The sequence below is a fragment of the Manacus candei genome, unplaced genomic scaffold (assembly GCF_025592945.1).
Source record: "Manacus candei isolate 608988 ecotype Guabito, Panama unplaced genomic scaffold, ASM2559294v1 h1tg000073l, whole genome shotgun sequence".
Taxonomy (NCBI): domain Eukaryota; kingdom Metazoa; phylum Chordata; class Aves; order Passeriformes; family Pipridae; genus Manacus; species Manacus candei.
In genome coordinates this window covers 324,734-351,491 of record NW_026138121.1, presented here as the reverse complement: position 1 = coordinate 351,491, position 26,758 = coordinate 324,734, and the positions used below count along the sequence as shown (strand labels likewise).

General features: G+C 56.3%; 1 protein-coding gene across 8 annotated transcripts in view; it reads left to right on the top strand.

Moving 5' to 3' along the window:
• The window catches only part of SCUBE3 (signal peptide, CUB domain and EGF like domain containing 3), a 41,852-nt gene extending 15,932 nt beyond the window's left edge, over window positions 1–25,920 (top strand). For 5 of the 8 annotated variants that reach the window (XM_051808897.1, XM_051808895.1, XM_051808896.1 and 2 more), the window contains 21 exons: window positions 3,144–3,266; window positions 4,165–4,290; window positions 7,024–7,158; window positions 8,164–8,289; window positions 9,219–9,335; window positions 12,464–12,511; window positions 15,061–15,177; window positions 16,664–16,786; window positions 17,955–18,071; window positions 19,123–19,572; window positions 19,898–19,990; window positions 20,075–20,191; window positions 20,273–20,434; window positions 20,703–20,906; window positions 20,987–21,148; window positions 21,427–21,594; window positions 21,683–21,844; window positions 22,096–22,293; window positions 22,743–22,895; window positions 23,085–23,164; window positions 23,336–25,920. In XM_051808897.1, the coding sequence (XP_051664857.1) occupies window positions 3,144–3,266; window positions 4,165–4,290; window positions 7,024–7,158; window positions 8,164–8,289; window positions 9,219–9,335; window positions 12,464–12,511; window positions 15,061–15,177; window positions 16,664–16,786; window positions 17,955–18,071; window positions 19,123–19,572; window positions 19,898–19,990; window positions 20,075–20,191; window positions 20,273–20,434; window positions 20,703–20,906; window positions 20,987–21,148; window positions 21,427–21,594; window positions 21,683–21,844; window positions 22,096–22,293; window positions 22,743–22,895; window positions 23,085–23,164; window positions 23,336–23,485 (3,131 nt within the window). In that variant the 3' untranslated portion in view covers window positions 23,486–25,920. Of the gene's footprint in view, window positions 1–3,143; window positions 3,267–4,164; window positions 4,291–7,023; window positions 7,159–8,163; window positions 8,290–9,218; window positions 9,336–12,463; window positions 12,512–15,060; window positions 15,178–16,663; window positions 16,787–17,954; window positions 18,072–19,122; window positions 19,573–19,897; window positions 19,991–20,074; window positions 20,192–20,272; window positions 20,435–20,702; window positions 20,907–20,986; window positions 21,149–21,426; window positions 21,595–21,682; window positions 21,845–22,095; window positions 22,298–22,742; window positions 22,896–23,084; window positions 23,165–23,335 lie in introns of those variants that run through there. The other 3 variants (XM_051808900.1, XM_051808899.1, XM_051808901.1) reach the window with 3 other exon arrangements.
• The last annotated feature ends 838 nt before the right edge of the window (window positions 25,921–26,758 follow it).

Genomic DNA, 26,758 nt, shown 5'->3' with positions numbered 1-26,758 from the left:
TCTAAAAATATCCGAGCTGTTGCTCTATCCCCCTGCTTGCTGTGTCGGGGTGTCGTTGGCAGTGTGATGCCGCAGGGTGCAGACATGGGACCCAGGTGCCCCTGGGCTCTGCCAGCGTCTCCCTCGCTGGCCTCAGCCAGAGCCCTGCGGGTGCCTGGTGAGCGCGCCGGTCCCAGGGACGTGGCGGTCCCCCTGCTTTTGGCACACTTGAAATGGCAGTGGCATTGAAACCGTCTGCCTCCGCTGCCTTTGAAATGGAGAATAAAGCTGCAGCTGGAGCGGAACGGGGCCCAACAGCCAGAGCTGGAAAATCCCACCCACAACGGAATAAAAAACATGGCCCAAGGCGCAGGGCGAGCACCACAACCTCCTGCCCTTCGCTGCAGCCCCTGGCCATGGCCGTGCCAGGGATGCTCTGGCCCTCTGAGGAGCCCTAATTACCCCAGCACAGTGGGATGGGGAGGTGGGGCCACCGCAGGCGAGACCTGCAGTCCCCAGAGAGACTCAACGTCTTCACCTAAACCAAACTCCCCGCCAGGTGCAAAACTCCCCAGTGCTGGGGATTTGAGGCGCGATGCGCCCATCTGTGCTGCCCTGTTTGGGCTCATTTCAGGCAGCTTGGGGTGAAAAACAGAGGTTTTGATTATTTGTGCAGAGAAGGAATAGAGGGGCTGTAGGGATGCAAGTCTGCTGGGAGCCTGGCAAACCCTCCAAAAATCCCACCTGAATTTGGGAGCTGGACTGAAGCAGGCACCTTGGAGTAGGGGGACAAGCAGGACATACCCCCAGTGAGGACTTTGTGGAAGCAAATAGGGACAGGAACATCAAGAAGGACTTTTTGTTAAAAAAAAATCTTCACTTGGTTTGAATATGAAACTCTTCATGTGGCAGCAGCAGCTCAGAGCACCTGCAGTGAGGCCACGAGCAGCTTTTTGGATGCAGAAAATTCTCCTGCAGGAAAAACAGGCTGTCCTGACAGCAAATCTTCCTTTTCATGGGAAAATGTTGCTTGCATTGACAAAAGTACTAAAAAATTAGTTTTTCAGAGGCTTTTATTTTAATTCACTACATCGTTTCTGAAGGATACTTAGGAGCCAAAACTTCAGCATTCTAAAAATTGGGATCTTCGCCAATCTCGGGATGGCTCCTGGGGTGCCGAGGAGGGTATTTATTCACTCTTCCCACACACACACACTTTTTTTTCCTTTTTTTTTTTATAATCCTGTAACCTTTCAGAATGTCTCCAACTTTGGAAAAATGACAGAGTGGAAAATTGATAATGTTTTCTTTTGTACTTTTGCTGCTGTGTAATCTTTCCAAAGTTAGAGAAGTTTTGAAGTTACAGAATGGGGGGGGAAAAGACAGAAAAAAAAAGGTACTATGCATGTACAAGTGGGAAAGGCCCGGCAGTGTGTTCATGGTATTGAGTTTGGAGGTGCAGGAGGAAAAAGAAAGCGGAAATAAAACCCCCAGAAAAGTGAGATTCCTGGCAAAAGGCTGGGAAAGTTTTAAATGATGTGATGTCTGGTGGATGCTTCGTGTTTTGGGTGTTTTTAGGGGAAGGAGATGGGGTCAATGGTTGGTCTGCACTGTTTGGGTGTTGGTTCCCACCCGTATGCCAGGGTGGGTGCCTGGGTGCCACATCCAGCAACTCTCACCTTGGGACCATGGCTGGAAACATCAAGATGTGATTTATAACTCTGGGGGAAGACCTGGAGGGGGGTTCCTGACCACACGGGACCATGACCAGGATCTGCAGGTTCAGTAGATCTCTGGGTCAACATTGGCTTTGTTGCTGTTGAGTCCCTGCACACATCATGGCCAGCACTTGATGTCCCCTCGCGTCCCCCTGCTCCAGCACCACAACCTCCCACCATCCTCCCAGGCTCCTATCACTGGGTTCCAGTGAGGATGCTGGAGCTGGAGGTGAAGTCACTGCCAGTGCTGAACAGCCACGCTCAGCTCCCCGAAGGGACAAGAGCCCCCGGGAGCCCTGGTGCAGGGAGGGCTGCGAGCTGCTCCCCGGCAATGCTGCGGGGTGCTGGGGTGGCCACAGTGTGGTGGCACCGTGGCCAGTGCTGTGGCTGACAGAGGTGACGGTGCCAGCCGGGATCCTGGCGCCCGTCCCCGTGCAATCCCTCCGTCGTCCGCACCGTGGTGGGTCAGCCTCCAGCCGGTGATTAATGGCCCAAGGGAGGCTGTGGTGGCCGCGGGCCATGGCTAATGTCAAATAACAAATATGAATGCGGGCTGTAAATATTTATACAATGCGCAGGCACGTGCCGCCTCCCTGGTGCAGAGACAAAGCTCTCCTACTCCCGGCCGGGTGACTCACATCTCCCAGCAAAGAACCGCCGGGGTGGCCGGGCCAGGGCTCTGGCTGGCGTTCCCGCGGCCGTGGCCCCTGTCCTGCGGGGCTGCTGGCCCGCCCGCCGCTTGCAGGGATGTTTTGTGTCTTGGGGGAGCTCCTGGAGCTCCTCTTAGGGCTGTGAAAAGCAGTTTTTTAAAGACAACTGAGAGCTTTGCAGCCTCACGCTCCTCCTGATGGGGGACTCTCAGGTCCCCCTTCCCTGATGAGATGCTCCCCATCCCTGTGAGAGGAGCTGGAGGCAAACCCTCAGGAGCAGCGCTGGTGCTCCCCGTATGCCAGTGGAGTTGGAGCAGGGAGCCTGGGCTGCTCTGGGAGCCCTGCCCATACCTGATGGGCTGAGGGTGATGCTTAGTCCCCTCTTGCCCCCCAGCAGCCTTGACCCCCTCCGGGCATTGGCAGTCAGGGCTCCCTGTCTCCCTTGCTGCCTCACCTGAGCAGCCTCTTTCTCACAAACCTCCACCCCATGTGCCTGAGGCTTTTCCGTTTCCCAAATGCCTTTAAAACCTCCATCCCTGTGGCCTCCTGACATGGCTGCTTGAGGCCATTGCCAGCATGTGGAGCTCTGGCTGTGATGTCCCGGGTACCACAGCGCTGCATCCCAGAGAAGAGGGTTGAGGGGCAAAGGGGGATGGAGGAGATGCAGATTTTGTCTGCGTCCCCAAAGAAGCTTTGATGTTTTCCCCAGTTCTCCCTCCTGTTTCTTGCTTCCCGGCTCCCCGGGGGTAGAGGTCCCTGGCTCTCCCCATCGCTCCTCCTGCCTGTCCTCTTGCAGATGTCGATGAATGCGTGGAGGGCACCGACAACTGCCACATTGATGCCATCTGCCAGAACACTCCCAAGTCCTACAAATGCATCTGCAAGTCCGGCTACACCGGCGACGGGAAGCACTGCAAAGGTAGGGACGTGCCATTGCCGCTGGAGCCGGAGCCAGAGCCAGAGCCAGAGCTCTGCTGAGCAGTGACAGCCCTGGCAGGTTGGAGGCTGGCGGTGGCTCATCAGCACCGACTGTCCTTGCTGGTGGTGGTGACAGCCATTGTGTTTGCATGGCTGGGGCTTCCCAGTCCCAGGAGGGTCACCTGGGGCTTGTTTTAAACAAAGCTAGGCTTATTTTCGAGCAGGACTTTCAACTCTGAGGCTGCAGAACTGTGATAGCAGTTAAAACATGACAAACTTCAAAATAAGATCTAGAAATACAGATATAGATGGTAGATATAGATACAGGTATAGATGTAGATATAGATGTAAATGTAGATATCGGTATAGATATAGGTGTAGATCTATATATAAATGCAGTTCAATGGGGAATGGAAAGAAAATGGGCTCCTTGGAGGAGCAGCAGCAGGAAAGCAGGAATGGCGCAGGGGGAAAAATTCCCAGCTTTGCTAGAAGCAGGTCCAGGGTCAGGATGGGCCAAGTACAAATAGCAGAGGGATTAAAGCACTCCAGGAACTGCTGGGCTTTGCCATGGAGGTGAACTGTGCTGCCTCCACCCTGGGAAATCCCATGTGATTCCCAGTGCGCTGCACTGCGCCAAGGCTGTAAGACAGTGTGTTAGCTGGGGGTCCAGGGTCTAGCCTGGGGAGAACGGGAATGTTTTTGCATGGTCTGGAGGAGTTCTGCAAGTGATAACGGAGCTGGGGACCTGCTGGAATAGGCAGAGAGAGCAGAAGACCCCAAGGCACAATATCAGCCGGGGTGCAAACACGCTGGAGGTGGGGAGCAGTACCCATGTGTCAGGTTAGCCACCGGCCCCTGGGGCGGCCCTGCAGCTCTCCTGCCCTCCTTCTCCACAGACGTCGATGAGTGCGAGCGGGAAGACAACGCGGGCTGCGTCCATGAGTGCGTGAACATCCCCGGCAACTACCGCTGCACCTGCTACGACGGCTTCCGCCTGGCGCACGATGGCCACAACTGCTTAGGTGAAGGATGGCAGCTTGTCCCAGCCCCTTGGCAGCTTTGGCAGCTTGGGACCAGCCTGCTAGCTTTCTCTACCAGGCACCTCCTGAGCCCCGACACCCCTAGGGCTGTTGCAGAGCCGGGGAAGCGTGGTGGCACTCCCAGGGCAGTAAGCTAGGTGCTGATGTGTCCTGTACTGCAATGGCTTGCTGGGGACAGGATTGCTCCCCATTACACAGGGATGATGCCAAGGGAGGATGCTCCATAGACTGGGAGGGTTGGGGCAAGGCAGGACTGTGAGGCTTGGGTTTGGGGATGCTGGGTGCGAGCCACGGCCTCCCCACAGCCTCATCCTGCTGTGGTGAGTGGCCGGGCTGGCAGTTCTGCTCCGCTGCCGAGGCAGGACCAGCCAGCAGAGCTCACCCGGGCCCTGCCACTCGCTCCGCTCTTGCTTGAGGTCAGCCCTGCACCTGCCAAAACAGATGAGTTAATAGCAAACATGGTGGAGATGGGAACCAGCAAAGGGTCTGGGTAAATAATACCCGGGCCAAGACAAACCCGGCATCTGCCTACGGAGCGGCCGTGCATCCTCCCTGCCACTTCCCACCGTCCCAAACTCCATCCGGCCGCGGCGGAGCCAAAGCTCCCGTCAGAGCCCCGAGGTCCGTTGGGCTGCCCGCGCCCGGCACCCGCTTCCTCCCGCAGCATCCACGGCAGGATCGCCGGGGCACGGGGCCGCCCACCTTCCCTCCGCCTGGAGCTCTTACTATTTTCTAATTAATGTCTGCACAGGGGTCATTAATGAGCTCATCACTTGGAGAAGGAGGAGGGGGAAGGGATTATGGACACATACTTTTTGCATTAACCATCATCACCGGGATCTTTGCAGCCTCCTCGGGGAGGAGGGAGATTTACACAGCTGGGAGGAGGCGTGGGCGGGTGGCCCTGCCTTCCTCTCCCGGGGGAGGATGAGCCCGAGGAGAAGAAAGGAAAGCCGGACTTGGCGAGCCACAGACGTCATGTGTTTACAGAGTTGGGTGGGAGGGGATGGAGATGGCTGGGGAGCAGCCAGGGAAGCAGGGATTGGGGGTGGGGGGCAGCCTGGCTCCCACCTTGAGCCTTTCCTCAGCTCATCCCAGCATCTCATCCCTGATCCTGACATGCTTTGCCCAACCTACCTGCATCCTCTCTTAGAGAAGCAGAGCAAAGCACAGCATCGTGCCCAGGCTTTGCTGGTGCCATGGGCAGGAGCTGAGCTGGAGAGAGGTCAGGGTGCATGCCCACAGGATCCCATCAGCCCCTCCATTTCCCGCCCTGGGCAACCTTTTGAACCAGCACAGGAATTCGACTGTCCTGACACGGGCCCTTCTGGCTTCTGCCCATCTCCATTGCATTTAATAAAACAGGTATTAGAGCAGTGGAGTCTCATTTCAGCCATTGGGTTTGAATGGCTGCCTCCTCATTTTTGAGCGTAGCTGGAAGAAGAAGTTGTGAGACCTTAAGCCTTTGTTCTAAGCGGGGGGATTTGAGGGGAGTTATTGGCATCTGCAGGACATAGTTTGGCTGGGACGAGCCTGGAGGAAGCTGCAAGCCTCCTGCCATTGCAGAGGATGTCCCTTTGTACCTGGCTGCAACACCTCCTTTCCAAGGCAGTGGTTTTGTGGGGTGCTTCTGGGTTCTGCTCCCTGGCAGTTTCCAGCCATAGCTGCAGCTCTGCTTCTATTTCTGAGCATTCCCCCAGGGCTTGCCTGGGGCTGGGACACAGTGTAGGGCACCCACACCCCTCAGGCATCCATCTGTCCATCCATCTCTTTGCCCAAAAGCAAGAGGTTTTGGTGTGTGCCTGGGGAGGGGGCCTGTCCTGGGGGGCCGGGGCTGGGAGCCCCCCGTGTGTGTCGTCACTGAGCCGCTGTTCCGGCATTTCCGGTGGGCTCAGCTTTCCCCTCAGCCACAGCTCTGCAATGCTCGAGTTCACAGGACGTTTTCTTTGGCATGGGGCCCCTCACAGAGGGGGCAAGGGGTGGCCACGGCAGAAGTTTGTCTCTGCCTGAACCCGGCGTCTGGTTGCTCTGGCACCTCAGGGCACTGGTGAGTTCAGCTCAGACCACTGTCCCCAAAAACCCTCTGGGGAGAGCAACAGGCCGTTGCTCTTCATTAAATGTGGGATTTGCAAGGCTGGAGCAGGAGTAGCCCAGGGTGAAGGCATTGCTGCCGCCACGGGGCCACATCTCCAGCCCCTTGCAGCCTTGGTTTGTTAAACCAAAACAGGTGTTAGGGCAGCCAAGCGGCTGGGGATGCAAGTCTCCTTACAAGTAATTATCCCTGCTCTGGGCTAAGGTTTCCCAGCTCTCCCTAATGAAGTGCAGGCATCCCCAGCTGGCGACAGGCTCTGAGGGGCTGGGAGTGGGGGCAACCAGCATCCCAGATAAACATCCGTGGTTATCTGGGATGTCCCATCCATGGTTATTTGGGGGTCCCGGGACAAGGAAAAAACCTTTGTCTGTATTCCCTTCTGTAAAACAAGGCCGGATACTTCATGCCCATCAGCTAGGGAAGCTGTATGGTCCCTGCACCCACCCCTTGCTGTGCTTTGCCTTTGTCCCCTGCAGCCCTCAAGCATCCCCCTTTCTTGTAGCTGGGGGGTCACAGATGTAAACCAAAAGTAGTTTACTACCCAGCAGATCTGTCCCACCTTGTCCCCATTGCCTGGGTGTGCCACGGAGCTGTGCTTACCCCCTGCCACTCTCCCTCTGCAGACCTGGACGAGTGCTCAGAGGGCAACGGCGGGTGCCAGCAGACCTGTGTCAACATGATGGGCAGCTACGAGTGCTTCTGCAGGGAGGGGTTCTTCCTCAGCGACAACCAGCACACCTGCATCCAGCGCCCCGAAGGTCAGTGCACAGCAGCTCTGTGCCCCAGGGCACCCTCCATCCCTGCATTTATCGGGCAGGTCTGTCCCCTGTCACCTCTGGCCACCCCTGTGCAGTGCCTGGGTTTGGCTGCTGCTGCTGGGTCATGACCCTTCGTGGTGTGGCAGATTTGAAAGTGAATCTATTATGAGCACACTGGGAGAGGAGGCTGCGAGGTGATAAACATTCTGCAGCAAAACCCTTGCAGGCCCCTTAGTCAGGCACAGCAATACTGAATGAAGGACGTTAATCCTATGCCCAGAGCAGTTTATTAATAAATGGAACCTGGAGGTTCTCACACCACCCTGCCAGACTCATCTTCTCCTGCCAGGTCTTGTACAGCACCGAGCCCTTCATCTTGGTATCAGCTCTAAATTGCTGCCGTCTGGAGCAATCTCTTAGCCAAAATAGAAGGAAATGAGAGATTTTTGCATCTCTGCTGATTTTTATCTCCACTGCTTGGCAAAGCAAGCTGAAGGTTTTTGCTTTCCTCTTCCCCCTTCCCAGCTGTGTTGGTCACTCTGGCTCCCCGGGAATCTTGCCCAGCCTAGGATGGCTCAGCAGCCACAGTGGCATCTCCCGTGTCCCCAGCCCTCTGTGTCTGGGAGGGATGAGCTGTCTGCTTCTTCCTCCTGGTGCTGCAGTGGGTGGCCCCACTGAGGAAAGGGATGCAGATGCTGTGTTTTGAGTCAGTGGGATTTAAAGCCACCTTGAGGTGTGGGAGCAAGGTCTCACCCAAGGTGGGAGGGAATCAAAGGTTGAAGGCTCCTAGGTAGTTTTGTCCCCCTTCTCGAGCAGCTCTGTGTCAGGAGAAGCTGCCCGTTGAGGCTGCCCAGGGTTAACCTGTTCCCCCAAGATCCTCACTGACAAGGTTTTCCCCTCATTGCCCCCATCGTCCCATCCCATCCCACCTCAGACGTGCTTCTGCCACTGCTGACCAGTGCCAGCAGCTTTTGGAGCATTTCTTTGCTTCCTTTTCTCTTTTAGAAGGAATGAACTGCATGAACAAGAACCACGGCTGCGCCCACATCTGCCGGGAGACCCCCAAGGGGGGCATCGCCTGTGAGTGCCGCCCTGGCTTCGAGCTCACCAAGAACCAACGTGACTGCAAATGTAAGGAGCACTCTGGGGCTGGAGATACAGCCTCCTGGAGACCCCCTAACCCCGTCCTCATGATACAAACACCTCCTGTCCCTGCAGCAAAGCCCTGATCCCCCGGTAGCAATTGATTCATCAAACCTGAAGCCCAGCATGCCCAGCTTTGCCTCTGTTCCCTTACGGACAGTATTCCTGGCACTCCTCTCTGCCATCAGATGTTCTGTCCTTACATGACCAGGCTGAAATGGCAGTTAAAGGGGTCCCAGAGACACAGCATCCCCTGTCCCAGTGTTTCACTTTCTGAAGGGGAGGTGAACAAGGAGAATGCAATCGGCACGTGAGGAGTGCAAGAATCCTCTTCCTGGGGGTCGTGGTGCTCTCAGCTCATCTGATCTCCTGCCAGCATTCCGCTGGCACTGCCAGGGTTATTAAATAGATATATATGTGTTTATGCAATTATTTTTATTTTGTTTCTCATTTGCTGTCTGCAGCGAACATGTAAAATCGCTGATGAAATGGAGTTTTAATCCTAGGAGCCTATTTTCTCTCTAATCTAAATGAACAGCAAACCTTGCCCCCAGGGGAGGGCTGGGAGGGATTCCCAGAAGATCCTGAGTCATTCCAGAGCTCAGGAAAGTCTCACCCTTCCCCTGTAACACCAGATTCAGGGTCAGGGGCAACCAGCCCACTGGTCCCCTTTGCTCAGTCTCCACTAGTGGCATTTAGCAGATATGAAAAAGGAAGACGTGAGAAACCACACAACAGTTTGCATCTGCCGAGATCCCACAGGGAAAGTGAAGGGCTTTAGGAATTATCCGTGAGGGAGGGAAGTCTCCGAGGGTACGGACGAGGTGTTCCCAAGCCATTTTTATGCACCACATGGGGATGCCAGGCAGGGAGGAAGGAGCTGGGGCCGTGGTGACGCCGGTGCTTTGCTTCCACAGTGACCTGCAACTACGGGAACGGGGGTTGCCAACACACCTGCGACGACACCGACCAGGGGCCCAAGTGTGGCTGCCACGTCAAGTTCCTGCTCCACTCCGACGGGGTGACCTGCATAGGTAAGTCAGACCATTGGCCACGGGGACGTGGGGCAGGGTGCAGGATGGCTCGTCCTCCTCCCTGGGTGGTTTGTCCTGGGCCTGCTGAAGGGTTTATCCCAAGCTTTGGGAATGCAGCATTTCCTTTTGCTGAGACTGGGGAAGCTCAGTGTGTATGTGAGGGGTGCTGTGGCACCCACAGGTGCAGGGATATGTTGCTGCTCAACCACCAGGAGCAGAAGTGACCAGGGGATGCTTGAAGGGACATCTGGGGACAGGTCACTGCTGGGGTGTGGACAGGGGTCCCTGCCTGCCTCCATGCTGCTGGAGGGAGAGCAGTAAGGATATCCCCATGCCAGAAATTGTTACTGTTGCTGTCACCAGCAGCTTTTGAGGAGGGACGTGGAGAGGACAGGTTTGGCCACAGCAATCTGTTCCAACTTGGCACTGCGTGGCCTTGGCCCAGGAACAATTGTCTTGCAAAAAAAAAAAACCAAAACCCCAACAACCTGACAACTCAACCACCCCAGAATTGTCCTTTTCCTGTGTGTGTTTTCAAATTGTAGAACATCAAACAGAGATAGAAGTTTTACTGGTTTCATATGCTTGTGCTGTTTAACAGCTGCTTTGATTTAAAAAATGTTATATTTGGGGAGTGATTAAGTCCACAAATTGCTTGAGACGTTTGAGTTCTTATTGCAAAATGAAAAAGAAAGCAAGAGAGATTTTGGCTCCCTGTGTCCCTGCTGTGCCTGAACAGAAAACCCTCTGCACTTTGCACAGATGACTCTGTCCTCAGGGCAAACGGCAGCGGAGCCCCCGAGCCCTGCCTGCTCCCAGCCGCCTTGAGGGGTGTCTGGGGCTGAGCCCCCAGCAAAGGCCCCCTACCCGTCAGCTCGCTGCTGCCTTAATGTCACCGTTGTCCCCCAGCCCACTCCCAGGATGGATCCCAGTCCCTCCTGGCTGCTGGCAGGGGCTCGCAGCCCCTGGTCCCCGCCGTCCTCGGGTTTGCGTCCTGTCCCCAGGGGGTTGTTGCTGTGCCCAGGTGGGCAGAGCTCCTCCAACAGGGTCCTTGGGACCCCGGGGTGCATCAGCTGGTGTGTTCCTCCTGGATGGAGGGCTCTGTGCGTGGTGTCTGTGTTGGTGCAAGGACTTGGGCAGGTTTGGGACCAATGATGCTCCTGACCTGCTGGGCATGGCTGGGGGCAGCAGCTCTCCAAAGCATCCTTTAATTTGGGGGATGCTTGAGAGTGGTCTGTTTACTGGGGGATCTCTGCAGTCATACCCTGGGTACCACAGGTGTGATGGTGAGATTTGGGGTTTTCCAAAATCACTCATCCTTATGGCCTTGGCCAGAATCTCCCTCTTTGTCCCCACACCCTGCAGCGTATCTGCTAGGGATATATCTCCCACCAGAGACAGCACATCCCTGTGAGCTCTCCCCTTGTCCACCTTCCCAGGGCAAATCAAACACTGCACAGGAGGATTTTAGGAGCAGCATCAGCCCAAAGCCCACCACCACATCTGTCTCATCCCTTTGGGGTCTGCAGTCCCCTCTTACAGGAAGGGGCCTACCTAGCTCCCACATTCCCTGGAGGATTCCTGGCCCCCATCCCCACTGTGGGAACACTGTGGGATTGTGCCTCGGCTGCTGGGAGCCAGCAGCAACCCCACAGGGATGCCCAGGCAGGGGATTTCCAGCCAAGGTACCTGCTTGGATATTTATAACCACCCTTTCTTGTTTTATGGCTGGGGCTCAGCAAACAGCCCTCCCCCATCCACGGTGCCCCCGTCACCGCCCCTTCCCCATTTCCTCAAAAATATTTCATCATTTCAAGGGAAATAAATTTTCCAGCGAGTGGAAACGCAAAGTCGTTCCCCAGGCCATGGGCTTTGAAATTGTACTCGGTGCGTTTGATGGGCTGCCGGGACAGGCCCCTGGTCCAGGTTCCCTTCAGATCACACCACGCGGCAGGAAGCACGATCAGCCCCTCTGAGTGACAGTTTCATTAGGCCAGGCTGGTGTTTTTCATTTTTCCGCTTTTTATTGCTGCTTTTAAAAATGCAGATAATGAATAACATGCCTCTGAGCAAGGGGGCCAGAGCTAATGGCTCCCGACATGTCTGCAGGCACAAGGGGGAGGGGAGGCAGGAGGGGAGGCCAATGACCTTGTATATTTATATTTATGCTCCAAAAGCAGTTTTAAAAAAAAAAAAAAAAAGCACATGCTGAGGGTGCAGTGCCCGTGGGGAGATGCAAACAGCTGTTGCAGTTGATGCACATTTTGGCTTTGTGGGAAGATTTACCAGCCAGGGCATCATTGCAGCTCCCCCCTGCTGATATGTGGGGTGCAGCAGGGCCATTGCTGGACCCCTGCTTGTGGTGAGCACTGGTGGAGTGGGAGGGGGTGAGTGGAGAGGAAATATTATTAGATGGAGAGGGAAACTAAAGCCAGCTCAAGTTTTATGGCTGATTTCCTGACCCACGCCCAGGCGGTTTGTGGCGGCACTGCCGATGTGCCCCGGCTTTGTGGATCCGGCAGTGTCGGGAGTGCCGGGAGCAGAGTCTGCGCCAGTCCCACTGCCAGGTCAATGCTGGGGGCACCCACACACGGGTGAGGCTGAGTAGCCCAAACACACCCAGACTTTGGGCTCACTGCTGGCTTGGCTGCTAAATCCAAGGCGTGCAAGTGCCACTGGCAGGTCACGGTTCCCTTCCCGAGGCCCATGGCTGCACAGTGTCCACACAGCTTCTCTTGGGAATTGCCACCTGCCCTGGCACATGCTGGATTTGCTCCAACAAGGGCGAGGACCCGGTTGCCCAGACTAACAGGCTGCACTAACGCTCCTCATAATATGCTTCTCCCTCTCGCATGGGGCTCCAGCCAGTCCAACACAGTGTGTGAAACTGGAGAGGGTTTGGAGAGGCTGAGGGACATGAGATGCTTGGGGCAGGGTGATGGAGGAGTCAATAGCACTGGACCCAAACCTCAGGTTTGGGCTCTTTTGGGAGGTGGGGGAGAAAAAGCCTAAAAGGACAGTTTCCACCAGGCTGGAAAGGCAGCGGAGTCAAACCCATTGACATGTGACACCAACCGAGTTCCTTGCTGGACACTGTTTCTAAATCACTTTTTTATAATGTTAAACAGGGGAGAGACACTTCCAGCAACACGTTATCCTTGAGACGTTTTCTAATGGTAAATATTTTTGTTCTCTCTATCTCTACAAAGGGGTCTAACTGTAGATGGTCTCTCTTCTTGAGATCATAACAGGGCTCGGGGGGCTGAGCTGCCATGCTAACTGCATGTCTCACTAACTGTGCCCCGCTGCTGCTTCCAAACCCTGCAGGGCCAGCCTGGCCCAGGCTGCCAGCGGGCTGGGCTGGGGGACAGAGCAGAAAACCCTCCCCTGGCTGTGCTTGCATGAGATGGGGGCTCTCGCTCTGCTTTGGTCAATCCAGCCTGGCCCAGGGGATGACAAATCCACTTTGCAGGCTGTGGTGGTTACCCCCCACCAACCAGGAGGAGCTCATAGTGGGCTGCCAGCAGCCATGCAATGGGGAGGGGGGTGCTCGTGCCCATCTCTATGCTGTGCACTCCCACAGTTACCCCTTCCCAGAGCCCACCCACTCACAGATAGTCCCCTCTGGGATATTCTGGGTGTCCCAGGACTAGGTCTCACAAGGCTGCTCGCCATGCTGAGGCTCCCAGCCTGGAGCTGCAGCAGTGGCAGAGCTGCAATGGCTCTTTACACGGCTGGGCACCTCTTCAGGGGTTTCTTTGCATCCCCGTGGTGTCTCCAAGCCCTTCAAAAAGGTAAGGTGATGCCTCTGCTCTACCACCAAGAAAACTGAGGCAGAAGGTGCAGCGACTTGTCTGTGGTGAGGAATCTTGTTCCTGGATGTGTTGGGCACAAGCAAACTCCTGGTACATCCAGAAGGAGCTGTGGGAGTGCACCTCACCAGTGCAGGGAGCACTGACTGCAGCTTTCGGGGTCTCTGAAGAGCCTTTCCCACAGGGGTGGGAGAAGGAAGGGAGCCCAGATCCACTCAGATCCTCCAATTACCATGGAATTATCCCCTCAGGCTCATGGAATCACATCCCAGAAGGTGGAGGCAAGGCTGCACCATGTGCAGCCAGGGCTCTGCAGTGATGGGTGGCAGAGGGAGGGTGCTGACCAGGGTGAGGAGCACCGTGGCACAGCAGCCGGGAAGTGAGACCACAGCTGAGATGGAGTGTGGAGCTGCTTTGCTCACTCCCTGCCCAAGTGGTGGAGGCCTCGCCGAAGCCCAGTGTGGCAGTGGTTCTGGGATGGTGGGTGGGATTGGCCTTACATCGGGGCCGAAAAGCCCGGAGGTTCAAAGGGGCCACGAGGGCATATGGGTGCCACAGTGCTGGAGGAGGCTGTGAGCACCATGAAGTGTGCCCAGGGCACTGCACTCTCTTGAGAGCCCCTCAGCAGTGACCCTGTTAAATCAATCCTCCCCAGGCTGCTTCTGCATCAGCTGCTGAAACAAAGGCTGGTGTTTAATAATTCACTGGGCTTCCAGAAAGTTTCCCTTCCCTTGGGCGCGGTGTCACCCGCCCTGTGCTCCTCGCCCTGGCGCCGCAGGGAGAGGACAGCCCTGGCACGGCTGGGCTGCGTGCAGCGCAAGGACCTGGCTGAAGGAATAGTATCTGCAGAAATCCCTCCCTTGCCATTAGGTTTTGTAATTGTGCTGGCGATTAATTTCATAAAATGGTCTCTTTTGTTCTCTTATTATGGGACATCATAAAAATAGCAGTGGCAAGACGAGCACAGAATGATCCCAGCTCCCGAGCCCTGCGGCGAATGGTTGGATGATTCTGTCATTCCCACCCCATGCAGTGCTTGCAAAGAGCAGGAGAACCTGGGATTTGCTCTTTCCAAGGAATTTCTTCAAGGCATTTTCATCTTGGGTTCCTTGAAGCCCAAATGCCTCATTTATCCAAGCAACCAGCCTTCTGAAAGGAATGTTTTATTATCCTTTGTGAACAACTTAATGCACTTCAAACCATTGTTCTAGTGGTTAGGGTCAAAATTGAGGATTGATCTCACAGGGAAGCTGTCAAGCTGAAAATGTTTCATTTAAATTAGTGTCCCTTCTAGTCCTACCAACAACAGCTGATTTTGATAATACTGAAATAATTAGCTTTTTTTTCAATTGGAGTTTTTTTCCACTGATGCTGCCTGCCTCTGAGTGTGTGTTCTAATTATACAAAGTGTCTCCCAAATTAGCCTGCAACACTGGACCAGCTGCCATGCCCAAGCAGCACGGGGTCACCTGTAGCTTTGTGGCTCAGTAGCTTGGTGGCAGCAAGGGGGCTGGGACCCCCCTGCCACCTCACTGGGGGACTGGGGCTGCACACCCGCAATCCCTGGGGAGCCACAGCCTGGGCACCCCCGTTGAGACCTGTCTCTGGCTGCATTTGCACAAGTGCCGTGACTTTTTCCCCTGGAAATTCAATTCCTCCTCATTGTTGCTGCCGAAGCCAGCCTCCGTGAGACCCTGTTTGTGGGGGACATGCAGCCCCCATGCCAGTGTGTTCATTAATTCGGGGCTCTGTGACCTCGTTACTGTTGAGTGAGAAGCCAAGAGCTCTGCAGGGAGGTTTGTATCTGCTGCTGCTTCTAGGCTGTGGCATGGTGGATATCTGGGTGCTGTGACCCCCCCAGCCTTTTGAACACCAGTCCCTAACCCCAGCCTTTCTCTCCCCTCCCCATGCAGAGACGTGTGCTGTGAACAACGGGGGCTGTGACAGCAAGTGTCACGACGCGGCCACGGGCGTCCACTGCAGCTGCCCCATGGGCTTCATGCTCCAGCCTGACAGGAAGACCTGCAAAGGTAGGGGGGTGTGAACAGGGCTGGGGTGCTCACTGCTCACCCCTGGATGCCCTTAAAAAAGGCTCTACATTGCCCACAGTGTTCACTGGCTTGGTGTTTGCATCCATGCGGTGGGGACAGGAATCACCCCCCTGCACGGGCACTTGGCTGTCTTGCTGCAGGCACCGTGCTTAGCCCTGCTCCTCTGGGAAGCCTATGAAGAGGAGGAAAAGGAGGTCAGGTCAAGCTGGAGGTGATGGCATGGCCCTTGTGGGGCTGGAGTGCCACCCCAGTGCCTCAGCTGCCCCAGGGGTAGGTTTGGGTGTGCAGGGAATCAACACCTGCTCTGGCAGTTTGAGGTGCATGAGCCCCTCTGGGGTCACTGTCCAGCAAGGTCCAAGCACCAACTCCCACTTGGGGGGAACATCCTGAGATGCAGCACATCCCACTGACATCCCCAACCACCTGCCCCCACAAGACAGGGCAGTCAAGGCTGGTTATCCCAGCACCACAAACTTGCCGCCCTTGGGAGTGCCCAGTGCCTGTGTTGTGTCTTTTGGCAGCTCCGGGAACTTGACCCCGGCTGAAAGGAAAGCCTGTCTTGCTGCCGTCTGCCTGTCTACCTGCTGACTGCTTCCAGAACCCCCTGCCCCTGGTATTTTATCAGAGCATCCCCCCTCTCTAATTCTGCAGTTTCCAGGAACATGCAATAACCCAGAGCCACGGCCCCTGTGTCTGGGGTTTTATTATGGCTGTGGGTGGGTTTACAGCTCACTCCCTCGCAGTCATATAAAAGAAAGCCTCAGCCCCATCGAGGCAGAGCTGTTACCCCAGTGCTGGGGGATGGAGGGACAGGGCAGGCCACTACGTCTTCCTGGTCTCCTTCCATTTTACAAGTCATTTCCTAGCAGTAAATTTTGTGATTAGTGGAAAAATTAGAAAAACAACTGAAAAAAAAGTCTCAGCCTCTTTCAAGTTTGTTGGGGCTCTTTGCAGTTATTGTGTTTCATCCTTTTTAGCTTTGGCTTTCATGGCAGGAAGGAGGTGGCAAGCAGAGAGGCCAGGGCTGAAAAGTAGTTTTTTGTTAAGTGGCTGTTTCTGAAGGAGAGTTTTTCCCTTCTGGGTTTTCTCTCTCTTCCTGTTGCTCCTGGTCCCCCCAAGCAGCCCCCAGCCCAAACCCATGACTCTGCAAATTCTGGTCTGGTGCTCTCCCTCAGCTGCAAGGCTCTTTCAGAGACCGTGGATCCCAGCTCTGCTCCAGGGGATGCTGAGACCTGCAGAGAGTAGTTGTTTTGCACCACTTTCAAGGGGAGCTGAGCCCGGAGTCCTGGCCAGTGTCACACATTGGCTCCCCAGATGCACCCAGAGAAAACCAGCAGCCACATTGCACTGGTGACCATCAGAGCCCAGAGGGTTTCCTCCGCTTGCCAGCTCCAGAGGGGAGCACCCGTCTCTCCTGGGCAAGCATCCCAGACAGGGTGTGACGGGTGTCCCTTGTTCCTACCAGACATTGACGAGTGCCGGCTCAACAACGGCGGCTGTGACCACATCTGCAGGAACACTGTGGGCAGCTTTGAGTGCAGCTGCAAGAAGGGCTACAAGCTGCTCATCAATGAGAGGAACTGCCAAGGTAAGGGACAGGGGGCCCCCAGCACCCTGCCCTGTCCAGGGATGGCACCTCTCTCCCGTGTCTCGCAGCCCTCCCACAGCTGCTGCTGGAGGAGTGCTGCCCTGGTTACTCATTCCTCTGGACCACATACATCCTTTGGGGGATTAGTTCTGGATTTGGGTTCTGGTCTGGGGCTTAGCCCTTTGATCTCAGAGCTGGGGACTTGTGGGTTCTTCTTGAGGCAGAGTTAAAACGGGCAATTAGACAGATGCCAGGCTTCCTGCTTTTTGGAGGGCGGGAGTTGGGGGGAAGATGTCTCCTGCTCACTCCGGAGGGAGCTGGCTGCTCCATGCTGTTTCTTCCCCATTTTTCTCTCTGTCTTGACATCCTTCTGCATGTCCCACATAAACACAGCAGGTTTAAATGACCCAGCAGGTCGCTGGGCTGTCCTGGTAGGAATGTGGAGCTCTGCCCCCCAGCCCACGGCCAAGGTCAGCATAGCAGGTGTGCATGAGCCCGAGTGTTGCCTCCTGAAAGCACAGGGCTGGGGAAGGAGGGGGCTGTTACGCTCTGGGGCTGCCACTGCTTTCATCTCCCTCCAGGTTCTGTGCTCTGGGAGTTTGACATGAGCGCAGCAATTAACTTAATGAAGCCAGTGAAATGACACTCCAATCTGCCAGGTTGGGTTCACCCTCCAGCCAGGGCCTCCCTGCCCCAGCGAGGTGCCCACGGGGCCAAGCAGACATCGCTGGCACCACCCCTGTGGCAGAACCTGCCTGTGCAGCATTCCTCATCCTGCCCTGGCACAGAGCTGAGCACTGGCAAGGCAGCAGCCAGCCAGGGGCTCTCACAGCCCTCCCATGCCAAGGACATGGTGCTGGCCTCGTTTGGCCCATCTGAGATGCAAAGGGGCTGCAGCAGCTTGCAGCCAGGAGATGCTGGTGTAGTGGGTGAGGAGGGAGCTTGGAGGCAGGCAGGGTGGGAGCACAGGGTCCTGTAGCATACTGGTGCTTGATCCCCAGAGCAATCTGGTGCTGGATCCTTGGAGCATCCCACTGCAGGGTCTCATAGCATTGCAGTGCAGCTCCCAGCTTGCTGGAGCAGTTGGAGCAGGAAGGGGACAGCCCTTGTGTCATGAATGGCCCCTCTGCCGCGCCAGCCCTTACCTCCTTCCCTTGCTTTCCCCCAGACATCGACGAGTGCTCCTTTGACCGGACCTGTGACCACCTCTGCATCAACACCCCCGGCAGCTTCCAGTGCCTCTGTCACAAGGGCTACACACTGTACGGGCTCACGCACTGTGGAGGTAGGGCCAGCTGAGTGCTGGCAGCAGCAGCCTGCAGCCCCACAGGGTTCGGGTCCCAAGGAGGCACATGGGGCCCCCGGGGGAGGGGCAGCCCCACAGTACGGCTCCTGTGGCACCCCTGGGGATAGAGCTCACCCCAAGGGCCCATGGAGAGGGTCGGTTCCACACATACCCCAGGCTGAGACCAGGCAGGGAGGGGGCTCACAGCCAGACAAGCTGGTGTCTGCAACTTCAAACAGAGCGACAGGAACAATTTGTGACTTGTCTGCAGCAGGAGAGAGGGAGAAATCCCCGACGTTTTTGGCAAGGAGCTGGGACAGGGTGGGAAGGGGAACATCAAAAGGGTTTGATTTAAATTTCACAAGGCAGATAGCTCCCAAGGGCGGGGGCGTGCGGCGCCCGGGAAGCGGGAGGCAGATGAAACGTGCTTTGGAGGGGTTGCCGGAGCGTGTCGTGGCAGCCGTGCCGGCAGCCCGGGATGACGGCAGCAGGAGGCCGGGTGCTCCGATGCCTCCGGCTGGTGAGGGCAAGCACCCTTCTCGTATTCCCAAAATATGCAGCCAGCATGAGCCAGCACAGCCCCCAGATGCTTTCAGGGTGACCCTGCAGCAGAGGATTTGATGACTTCCACCAGTGCCCCCAGTGAGGGGTAGCTGAGCAGGAAGGGCTGTGGGGGGCAGCTCCATCCCTGGCCATGCTTCATGCCAGACCTGAATCATAAACACCCTGTTTCAGGCTGGGGCAGAGGGTCCCTGCTGAGAAGAGAGGCCAGAGCTGCTGAGCAGCTGTGTTTGAATTCAGTTCCTAAGTGCTTCCATGTCAGCACTGTCTGCTGTCTCCCCTGCAGCTCCTCAGCCCAGCGGGGGCCAGAGCTGAACTCAGCCTGGATGGGCTGCACCCATCACCACCCAGCCCTTGGGGACACCAGGAGTCGGAGTGTCCCTCATCCCCACAAAGCTGGCATGGCTGGAAGTGCCCTGTGGTGCAGATCCCCTGCCCCAGTGTCAGAGCCACTGACCCTCACCCCCTGCCTCTCCCTTCCTCCCTGCAGACATTGATGAATGCAGCATCAACCGGGGTGGCTGCAAATTTGGCTGCATCAACACACCTGGCAGCTATCAGTGTACCTGTCCCACCGGCTGCAAGCTGCACTGGAACAAGAAGGACTGTGTCGGTATGTCAGGCCAGGAGCCACCACGGCTGGTGGAGGAGTTGGAGGATTTGGGATGCCAGGCTGGCATCCCCATGCCATGCTCCAGAACCCTCTCCTCCCCAGTGAATCCCCCCATGAGCTGGGAGGGTGCAGGGGTCCCTCGTGGGTCCCTGGGCTGTGCCAGCCACAGGTGTCCCCGATTGTCATCACCAGCCGGCGCATGTCCCATGGAGCTGGTGAAATGCCTGCCAGGTTCGGTGCCACCACGGGCCACCCTCACCTGCAACAAGACAGGCAAGAAGGATAGCTGTGCCCTCTCCTGCACCTCCAAGGCACGATTTCTGCCAGGTACCAGTGCTAGTGCCACGACCAGCTTGGGCAGAGGGATCCCCATTTCCCTGCATGGCCTAAAGTTGGGAGAGGGAGAATGGCTGCACAGCTGGGGTACAGAGCACCCAAGAAGTAGCTGGGTGAGGGAGGAAGGTTGTTGCTCAGAAGGGCTTGTCATTGGGTGTAGACCCATGGGATGGGCCCTGGTGCAGGATCCCCATGGCAGGGTGCTGGGCATCATCCCTCCACAGCACAGCTGTGCCTCCCTGCATCACCCTGGCAGAGCATCACGGGAACCAGACAGCTGCTCTGGCATCCACCAACTCCCCTTCCTCCTTCACAGAGTCCGACAGCAGCTACACGGTGAGCTGTGGGACCCCCGTCCTGCGGCAGGGTGGCCAGCACAGATCCACAAACAGCAGCCAGCAGTGCCTCGGTAAGGGGGCTCCTGAGGTGACCATGGCCGTCGCCAGCCAGGCTGGGCTGTGCCAGGTTGCTGAGCACCTGCCTTTTCTTTTAGAGACTGTCACTGCACCAGTCAAGCAGAAGGCCTCCTTCAAGATCAAAGATGCCAAGTGTTACCTGCACCCACGGGCCAAGGGCAAGCAGGATGAGGCCGGGAAGGCTGGGGCACAAGGTGAGGTGTGATGGCAGGGAGCCGGGGGGGTGCCCGTCCTCCCAGCAGAGATGGGGTCCTGACCTGTTCCCCCACGTGCAGGCGGTTCGGCACCTTGCTCTGACTGCCAGGTCACCTTCGTCAACCTAAAGTGCGACTCAACCAAGAAGGGGAAGGGCCGCCGGGCTCGCAACTCCCCCAACAAAGAGGTGACACGCATCACGTTGGAGTTCGAGGCGGAGATCAAGCCAGAGGAGATCACAGGTGGGTACAGCACTGGCCTGGTCTGTCTCAGGTGCAGGCAGGGGTGGTGGGACCACAGGGACAGTGGTGGGACCAGGGACACAATACTATCCCTATGCAGCAAGGAGAGACAAACTAGTTGTCATCCTGCACTGGACTGGGATGTACTGGGCAGCGCTTGCAACTGAGCATAGGGGGGATGATTTTAATCCTTTTGGGTTTCTCTGTCCATCCCTCACTTCTTACTGCTTGTTTCCCCCCACACCCCTATTCCCTTCTACTCCCCCAGCCAGCTGCAACCTGCACTGCCTGCGACAGAGAGTGGAAAAAAAACTGAAGTCAGCCATCAAAGCCCTGAAGAAATCCATCAACCAGGAGCGGTTCCTGCTCCGCTTCGCGGGGATGGAGTACGAGGTGGCGCGGAAGCTGAGCGTGGCCCCGGAGCGGCAGGAGAGCTGCGGGCCAGGCCAGCAGCGCCTGGCTGGCAAGTGTGGTAAGGAGCGGGGGGGTATCTGGGGGGGCCCCAGCAGTGACAGCCCCCACAGCATCACCGATGTCCCCCCTGGCTCTCAGTCAGCTGCTCGCAGGGAACCTATTACCACGGGCAGACGGAGCAGTGCGTGCCCTGTCCCCCCGGCACCTACCAGGAGAAGGAGGGGCAGCTTTCCTGTGACCTGTGTCCCCGCGGAGACACATTCGGACCCGTAGGAGCCACCAACATCACCAGCTGCACAGGTAAGGAGAGCATGGAGTGGGACCAGAGGCACACTTGGGGAACATCCAGGGCTGCAATCTCAACCGTCAGCCAGAAGAGGGGAAAGCCCTAAGCATCGCCAGAGCCCACAGAAGTTGCTATTTTGGGTGTTTATCATTTTGAGGGGACCCTGGGAAAGGCAGCACTTGTTTTGGATATACTGGTCCTGCCAAGGCTGTTGGGGGAGAGGATTTGGACACAGGGCAGGAGAGCTCTGGGTATTTGGGGTGCCAGGACTGAGCGATGCCTGTGCCCACAGGTCAGTGTCCCCCTGGCCAGCACTCAGCTGATGGCTTCAAGCCCTGCCAGCTGTGTCCCCGTGGGTCCTACCAGCCTGAAGTGGGACGGGCGCTCTGCTTCCCTTGTGGTGGGGGGCTGACCACCCGCCACGAGGGAGCCCTCTCCTTCCAGGACTGCGACACCAAAGGTAGGTCAGAGCTGGTCCCTGGGGAGGGGGCAGCCAGTGGGGTTGTGCTGGCAGCTGAAACAGCCCCCTTTGCTCTCTGACCCCACAGTCCAGTGCTCCCCGGGGCACTACTACAACACAAGTGTCCACCGCTGCATCCGCTGTGCCGTGGGCACCTACCAGCCCGATTTCCGGCAGAATTACTGCATCGCCTGTCCCGGCAACACCACCACCGACTTCGACGGCTCCACCTCTGTGTCCCAGTGCAAAAGTAGGCGGGCAGGGGTGTGATGGGGGGCAGATAGGTGTGGGGTTCTTCCTCAAAAGTATTTTAAAATTCTGTAAAATAGAGTTTTGGGTCATTTCAGTGCTTTATGCATGCAGGCGGGCATGGGGGGATGCATGGAGCAGTGCTAATGGAACACGCCCCCTCACCCACTAAACCACCCACAGGGGAACACTCCACCCCCAGTGCCCATGGCACTGATTCCCAGTGGAACTGGCTCTCCCCATACCTTGCAGACCGGCAGTGTGGAGGGGAGCTGGGTGAGTACACGGGCTACATCGAGTCGCCAAACTACCCGGGGAATTACCCTGCCAACGTCGAGTGCACCTGGAACATCAACCCGCCACCCAAGCGCAAGATCCTCATCGTGGTGCCAGAGATCTTCCTCCCCTCTGAGGACGAGTGTGGCGACGTCCTGGTCATGCGGAAAAACTGTAGGTAACCGAGCAGGCCACGGTGCTCACAGGAGGAGCTGAGGGAGGAAAAGTTCGGGGTTTGGCACGGCTGTCTTGTGCAAAGGGAGAAAGCCACATCCCCGGCCAGCAGGAGGAGAATTTTGGGAATTGAGTGGGGAGATCAGCATCACCCTACTGGCCTGGTGTCTTGCTGGATCAGGGGGATGTTGATGGGCTGGGCTGCACATCTGAGTCTCAGCATTACATTTTGTGGGTAAAAAGCCCCGTTCGGAGTTTTCCAGAGCAAGGAAGAAATAACAACATCCCTGGTATGTAACATGAGGGTTAGGGGGGCTCAGCCTTGCCCAACATGAACAATCCCCATCCCTGGTGCTGCCCTTCACCCTGAGCCTTTTAGCCCAGTAAGGCTGGGGGTAGGTCTGCTGATGGGCAACCGGCATCCCGTGTCCCCTTGCCGTTCCCTGCAGCCTCCCCATCCTCTATCACCACCTATGAGACGTGCCAGACCTATGAGAGGCCCATTGCCTTCACCGCCCGCTCACGGAAACTGTGGATCAACTTCAAAACCAGTGAAGCCAACAGCGCCCGGGGCTTCCAGATCCCCTATGTCACCTATGACGGTGAGCACAGGACACAGGAAGACACTATTCTGGCAGGCTGATGCCACCCTGCCCGGCTTGGGACCCAGGTCACCCCCAGTTGACATCTCCTGTGTGTTTTGGGGGGAGTGGACTCAGGGATGGGGACCAGATGCTTGGACACAAGTGGCAGCGTGTACCCTGACTGTGTTTTTCGGCTGGGTGTTGCAGAGGACTATGAGCAGCTGGTGGAGGACATTGTGCGGGATGGCAGACTCTACGCCTCTGAAAACCACCAGGAGATCCTCAAGGTGAGCGTGTGCCCCCATGTCCATGCTGCCCAGGGCTGCAGGGGATGCAGGAACATCCTTCCCTTCAGGAGTGCCTCATGCTCTCCCTGCACTCAGGGGTTCAGTTCGGAGCCACTGCAGGGGAGCACAAGGCAGGGTGGTGAACCTCCCTCTGGCTCGGTTTCCCTGCAGGACAAGAAGCTCATCAAAGCTTTCTTCGATGTGCTGGCACACCCCCAGAACTACTTCAAGTACACTGAGAAGCACAAGGAGATGCTGCCCCGCTCCTTCATCAAACTCCTCCGCTCCAAAGTCTCCAGCTTCCTTCGGCCTTACAAATAGCCCCCCGTGCCCCCGCCGTCCCAGGCCGCCCCGCAGCCAAGGAAACCCTCTTCTCCCTTCCTTCTTTCCGATTTTTCCTTCCTCCACCCGGCTCTGGCAGGATCACCACCGCTCATCCCGCAGACATCTCCCCACGATTTCCCCGCCGCTCCCTGCAGAGCAGCGCTCCCAGCCTTGGGGATGCTCTGGCCTCATCCAGCTGGGGACGAAGCCGCTCCCCTTTTTCAAAGCAGCTTCTTCGTTTTAGGAAACTGAAGTACTGGTCCTTTCACTGTCCTCTGTCCTGCCTTTGGTTTCCTTTTCGCCAGGTCTGTCCATGTTCCCTGGTGCCACCGGCAGCCCAGGACACTGAGGGGGTCACTGTCCTTCCAGCCCTTGGGGCTGGTGCCGGCTGCAGCCCCACAGAGCCCTTCGCAGAGGAGTGCAGGAGGTGAAGCCGTGTTCACCACAGCGCTGGGCCGTGGGCATCGGTGCTGCTTTGCAGAGGTCGGGGGAAAGACCATTGACAAAGCCAACTTCATTAAAAAGGAAACGTAAAGGAGAGATGGCAAAGCCCACCAGCATGGCAGTGTGGTGGCTCCGTGGCCATCCCGCTGGAGAGCCGGGCTGGCACTCGGAGGGAAGTGCAGCCAAGCCACATTCCCAGAGAACAATGTCTGGCTGCACAGGAGAAAACAGGGAGCAAAGGAGAAGGACTTTCAGCTGGGTTCGATTTTTTTTTTTCCCCCAACTCCAGACACTTGTGCCAAGAAACCAGACTTTGTTACAAGCTCGGCCAAAGAGTAACTCGGAAAAGCAAGCTTTGAGAAGAGCAGGAGTCGATGTTTGTGCACTAGGATATACTCCTTTCTACCTTTCTCATATGTATTAAGTGCAATCATTTGAGTCTTTATTATTTAGAGGGAAGTTGTTGTTTTTTTCTACTAGAAATGACAATATTTATACCTGCCTGAGAAATGAGAATGTGCATTTGCAAGAAAACAAAAACCACCCACCTAGAGCAAGCCTGGCCCTGGGCTGCACTGACCGGCACGATGGCGTCTTCAGGCCTTTTCTGCCACATTTGTCCCCAGTAAAGGCCCCTGTTCTGGGGGGAGATGGTGCCTCTCCTGCTCAGCACAATGGGGTGAGTTTTTGCAGGGAGTTTGAGGCATCTTGATCCGTCCACAGGGGGTGGAGCAGCTGGGCCGGCCGTGCCCTTTCAGGCTCATCTGCCACAGTTTGGGTGTTGTCCAAGCCTCATTGCGAGGGGGATCAGAACTCAGCCCATCATCTGCTTGTTGCAAACTGATCTGCTTTCCTGCAGGGGCTCAGGGATGAGCCAAGACCATGGAAGATGGGGTGGCAGATCCTAAGTTCAGGTCTGGGGGGCACGCTGGGAGGAGAGGGGAGCTGCGCCTCCACTCAGCCCCTAAATTTTTCCCCCAGGTACGGAGAGACCTGGAGGCAGAGCCGCCCTCCTGCCTCTGGGCAGCCTTTGTGCTTCCAAGTTTCTCTTCCAAGGTGCTTTTGGCTCCGTCCTTCTGCACGTGCTCGTCCCACAGGGATGCTGTGGAAGCCCCTCCCCAGGGAATGGGGTGCAGATCCCAGGAAAGACCCATCCTGCCACCTGCTGTTTTACTGCCACCTGCCTGCCCCCTGCTTTGCAGACAGGCTTGGCTTGGGGCAAGGGCCGGGTGGACACCACTGGTGGGTTTGATCCCCAGCATGCAGACAGGACCCCCAGGGACAGGTGACTGCTGCCACCAGTCATCCCTCCTCATCCTCCCCGAGCCTCCCTCCCTTTCCAGCCCTGTCACCAGCTCTCAGCTGTCACCTCCCTGTGCCTTCATCCCCATCTTCATCCTCTCAAAAACCTGGAGTTGTCAGAACTAAACATGGTCAGCTTGCCTACAGCTCTGCCAGAGGTAGGTCCCCTCCCACCCTTGTACCCACCTGTCCCTCCCCATTCCTTTGCCCACACCTGGACCCGTGGGCCCAGCCCTACTTTTAACAAACCAATTATTTATTGCTCTGCACATCCCACTGGGTCTGTCTTTCCTGAATCCAGGAGGCAGCTGCTCATCCCTGTTTTCCCTCCTTGATCCACACTGCTCCAGCACTCCAAGAGCCTCTCCCGGGCTCTGTGAGGGGCTGCCAGTGGGGTGAGCACTGGCACAGGGGCTGAGGTTTGTCCCCAAGATGTGTCAGTTGGAAAAGTCTGTCCTGATTCATCCCAGCTGTGGATTTTCCCCTCCTGCTGCCGGCTCCCAGCCTGTTTGGAAGCTCCACATCTGTGGGCCGCGCTGTTTACCACTTGGTTGCTGTCTGAAAGCAGCTGCTTTGATGCACAAAAGCTGCTGCAGGGATCTGGAGGGGCTTTGTGGCTCTGGAACAGTCGTGCAGGGCAGTGACCCTTGAGAGGGTCCTTCATATTCAGAAGAAAAAAAAAACAACAGCAAAAATACAAGCCTGGGAATAACCAACCCCACTGTGGTGCCCCAGTCCACAGCAGTCCAGCAAAGAGCAGTCCAGCATTAACTCTGGGTGATCTGACATGGGCTCGCTGTCCCACCCTTATCACAACCACCACCTCTGCTCCCCTAAAGCAGTTCTGGAAGCATGAGGTGGGCAACATGTCCTCCTGTAATGGCACCTCCTCCGCCACCTTTCACCAAATAGCTCAAAAAACCCCAAAAAAGTCCACAAGGACCCCGGACCCACCTCCTCCAGTGTGGCTCAGCCCCACTCCCCCATCCACCCCCAGCTCAGAAAGGGTTTCAAAGGCTGAAACCCACACCAGGCACCTCGGGGATGAACTGAATGTTTCAACACAGTGAACAGAAATGAGGGGGTTTGGGAGTTTGGTTTTTTTTCCACGTTGGAGTATTTATATCTGGCTTTTGCAGCAGGCCAGGACTTGCCATCTCCAGCAAAAATGATTATTAAAGTGATGAGCAAGATGTAGTTCATGAAGTTATTTGCACTTGATTAAAAGAAAAATGTATTTGAACTTTGTAAAAAGAAATGTTTGCATTTTGTATTGTCTTTTTTTAATTATTAAATGGAATTTCTTGGTGTCATGTTGATCTTTCAAAAAACTGGCTCAGATGCTTATTTGAAAGGTTTCTAACAGCAGGATCCAGAGCTATTTTCATTGTTTGGTTTCCTCAGATGCTGACAAGCTTTTCCAGGGCCCAGGGTACTTTTTTTCCCTGTTCAGACTTCCCTAAGCTCACTAGTCCCAGCACAATGTATTTATTTATGCACACTAATTAGATGCAACAAATCTGA